Source organism: Macrobrachium nipponense, chromosome 29 (genome assembly GCF_015104395.2).
Source record: "Macrobrachium nipponense isolate FS-2020 chromosome 29, ASM1510439v2, whole genome shotgun sequence".
Lineage (NCBI taxonomy): Eukaryota > Metazoa > Arthropoda > Malacostraca > Decapoda > Palaemonidae > Macrobrachium > Macrobrachium nipponense.
The window spans coordinates 34362687-34366597 of record NC_061092.1 but is presented as its reverse complement, the minus strand read 5'-3'; the positions used below and the strand labels follow the sequence as shown (position 1 = coordinate 34366597).

The window sequence follows — 3911 nt, the reverse complement described above, 5'->3', positions numbered from 1 at the left end:
CCTGGAAAATGTATGTCTTGGAGGGTGTCGTCGTGAAGAAGGTTGTGTGGTGCTAGAAATAAAGATATTAACAATTACGTTTGCTTGTTTGATCTATATATATATATATATATATATATATATATATATATATATTATATATATATATATATATATACATGTTTTAATTCCTGCCGAAGGACAAACATTATATATATATATAATCTACACACACACACACACACACACACATATATATATATATATATATATATATATATATATATTATATATATATATATATATATATATGCTGTACATTGTTAACAACGTCTTATAAATTTTAAATGTAATAAGAATGATTAAATTATTATTATTATTATTATTATTATTATTATTATTATTATTATTATTATTATTATTATTATTATTATTATTATTGGGAGTAGTATTAATTGCTGTTATAGCGGTAGTAGTAGTGAAATATCATTAATATCGTATCATTGCTTAGCTAAAGTGACGTTAACGGTAAATACGAGAGTGTTGGGAGTGAAAAACTTTCAACACTAAAATATTGGGAAGCACACACGTGATCATTTCTGAAGACCTTAACAATCTTTGTAATTGTAGCTAGTTTATTACACTAGCGATAACAGACAAGGACTTGGCTTTTAGAATTGATCGAGCTAGCTATTTGACGGCGATCGATGGATCCACATTAACTTTCATGAATTGCTAACACATTCATCGTTGTTCCGTGTACCGAAGTCATATGGTGTCACCTTTCCAACTTTTTTTTTTTTTGCTCTAATGGCTAATGGATTAATGTAATTAGGTTCATACTTTTATGTCCGGAGTTAAGTGTTCTTTGCTGGAGTGTTTGTATGACGCTAAGATTTTATTCGCCTTGTTTATTGGTGGCGGTTCACATATCTTGTTCCTTTAGCAGCCTAGCTTATGATCTTGTGCACCCTGTTATAGATATTAAAGATGTATGAAGTTGGCTGAAAACATATTAATCGTACAGTTATAATTTGTATTGTAAATAATAATGATGATAATAATAAATATTGTTATTATTATTATTATTATTATTATTATTATTATTATTATTATTATTATTATTATTATTATTATTATTATATTATTAATTAAATTACTTTCGAAGTGCAGACCTCTATATGAAAAGATATTGCTAACAAAAATAAAAGTAAATTGATAATTCTGTTGTCTTGATGTTTATGCTAATTTATGTGAGGAAGATTCACAAGCCATCTCTCAGAGATGATCTTGAATCTAGTAAGACAAATCAGTAACAGTCATGTACTATAGAAAAAAAATTACTGTTTTACATTGATTAGTTGGGAACCCCGTTCTACATTGATTAGTTGGGAACCCCGTTCTACATAGATTAGTTGGGAACCCCGTTCTACATTGATTAGTTGGGAACCCCGTTCTACATTGATTAGTTGGGAACCCCGTTTTTACACTGATTAGTTGTGAACCCCGTTTTACATTGATTAGTCGGGAACCCCATTCTACATTGATTAGTCTGGAACCCCGTTCTACATTGATTAGTTGGGAACCCCGTTCTACATTGATTAGTGGCTTGAACCCGTTCTGACACTGATTAGTTCCCTTGACCCCCGTTCTACATTGTTAGTTGGGAAACCCCCGTTCTACATGATTATTGGGACCCGTTGTGTACACGATTAGTGTGACCGTTTACATTGATTAGCGGAACCATTCTAAATTGATTGTCGAACCCCGTCTACATTGATTAGTTGGGAACCCCGTTCTACATTGATTAGTCTGGAACCCGTGTTATACATTGATTGTTTGGGAACCCCGTTTCTAACATTGATTAGTCTGAACCCCGTTCTACATTGATTAGTTTGGGAACCCCGTTTCTCTACATTGAATTAGTTGGGCAACCCCGTTCTAAAAAAAAACTTAAAAACATTGGATTCAGTTTGGGAACCCCGTTCACATTGATTAGTTTGGGAACACCCGTTTTCTAATCTACATTGATTAGAGGGAACCCCGTTGTACATTGATGAGTTAGGAACCCCGTTCTACATTGATTAGTTGAGAACCCCGTTGTACATTGATTAGTTAGGAACCCCAAATAACTTGATCATTCAGTGTGTACCTGACCAACTATATTGTTCATATTTTCAGGAAATGATACATAGATCTGCCTTCAGCGTTTCTCAGACGTTCAGAGAATGAGAGATCTGACGCTTGCCAGTGGAACAAGTTTGGAAATATTCCAGAGATAATTCTGAACATTCTCAACACAAATCACAGGCTGCGCCGTGCCTGGGTCCTTTTGCCAGCTATTGAATAGTTTGGCTTATGAACAAATCTTGAGAGTCCCACTCCTACGTCAGCCCATTCTCCTGGATTGTGACGCCAAGCCAAGAAGTGCCTAACAAAATCCTTTTTTCCTCAATTTGTGTGCGAAAACTAAGCAGCAGTCTTGTTGCGTTAGCTGTTGCTGCTAATTTAGGAGATAATTTTAAGGTAAAGGTTGTGATAAGTAACATGAATGTGCCTTTTTGTAGATATTAAGAAACTTTGAACTTTTCTAATAAACGGTTTGTCTCATCCTGATACACAAAAGGTTATTGAATAAAAACCACTTGGGTCTGCTTTGTAGTTCAGTTTGTAAAAGCTTGGAGGTTATTTATTATTCATTCGTTATGATATATTTGTTTTTGTTCCATGTGTTTTTTTTCTAATTTCTTTCCTTATTTGATATGCTTACAGTACTGACTGGAGCACTAGCCTCATCTAACGTAACTAAACAGTCGGGTTCCAAGACCGCTTGCTTTGCAGTTCAGTATCAGAGAGCTAAGAAAGGTTTTTATAGCCATTACATATTCTTTACGATATATTTCTCGTTTCTCGATGTGCTTTTTCACGTTTTGTCTGCATCTTAAATTGATAGGAACACTACACTAAACTAACCCTCGGTTGCCATGGGTTCGGGCGCCATAACCTAAACCTCAAATTATCGAGTTTCGGATGACGGAAGTCAAACCACATGATTGATTCACCAACATTTTTTTAGTCAAGAGTATTGGAGTAAGTCTGAATTATTTATATCGTTATTTATCGTGGATAAGCCACTGGACTAAAACTGAATTCTAGTTTGTGCACGAAAGGTAATAAAATAAACAATATAATAAAGTAAATTAGTGAAATACTTTATTAAAAAACATGAAAGAAGATACATTATATATTATGCTATTATGTATATTATATAGTATATATATAATATATATATATATATTATATATACACTATATATATATATATATATATATATATATATATATATACATTGTATATTTTCAATAAAGCATTTTATTTATCTATTGTATTTTATCTTATTTACTTTCGCGCATATACATACATACATATACATATATATATATATATATATATATATATATATATATATATATATATATATATATATTATATACACAGATGTGTGCGGAAGTAAATACAATAAAATACAGTAGGAAGAGATATATATATATATATATATATATATATATATATATATTATATATATATATATATACACTCACTCCACTGGCTGCGGGCCTCCATGGCTCTTTGCCGCCGCTACAAGAAGCTTCCAACGACCAGGGTCCTGTGCAACATCCCACCAATCACCTGGACCATCCACTCCAAGCTCTGTCATGTTCCTTTTTACCTTATCAGACCATCTCATGCGGGGTCTTCCTGGAGGTCGTCTGCCCTCTGGTTGTCCTCAAGTAATCTTGCTTATTAGTCTATCCTTATGAGCCTTGGCCACATGCCCCACCCACCTCAGTCCTTGAGCCATAATCGTGTCTGTTATCAAGGATACCTGTGTCATTTCCCTCATTTCATTATTAGGCCTTCTTCGCCATTGC

General features: G+C 33.2%; 1 protein-coding gene across 6 annotated transcripts in view; it reads left to right on the top strand.

Annotated features, from left to right (window-relative positions):
• LOC135206229 (alpha-(1,3)-fucosyltransferase C-like) overlaps positions 1 to 3164 on the top strand; it is a 93129-nt gene extending 89965 nt beyond the window's left edge. For 4 of the 6 annotated variants that reach the window (XM_064237593.1, XM_064237591.1, XM_064237589.1 and 1 more), the window contains exon 10: positions 2161 to 3161. In XM_064237593.1, the coding sequence (XP_064093663.1) occupies positions 2161 to 2167 (7 nt within the window). In that variant the 3' untranslated portion in view covers positions 2168 to 3161. Of the gene's footprint in view, positions 1 to 2160 lie in introns of all 6 variants that reach the window. The other 2 variants (XM_064237594.1, XM_064237590.1) reach the window with 2 other exon arrangements.
• The last annotated feature ends 747 nt before the right edge of the window (positions 3165 to 3911 follow it).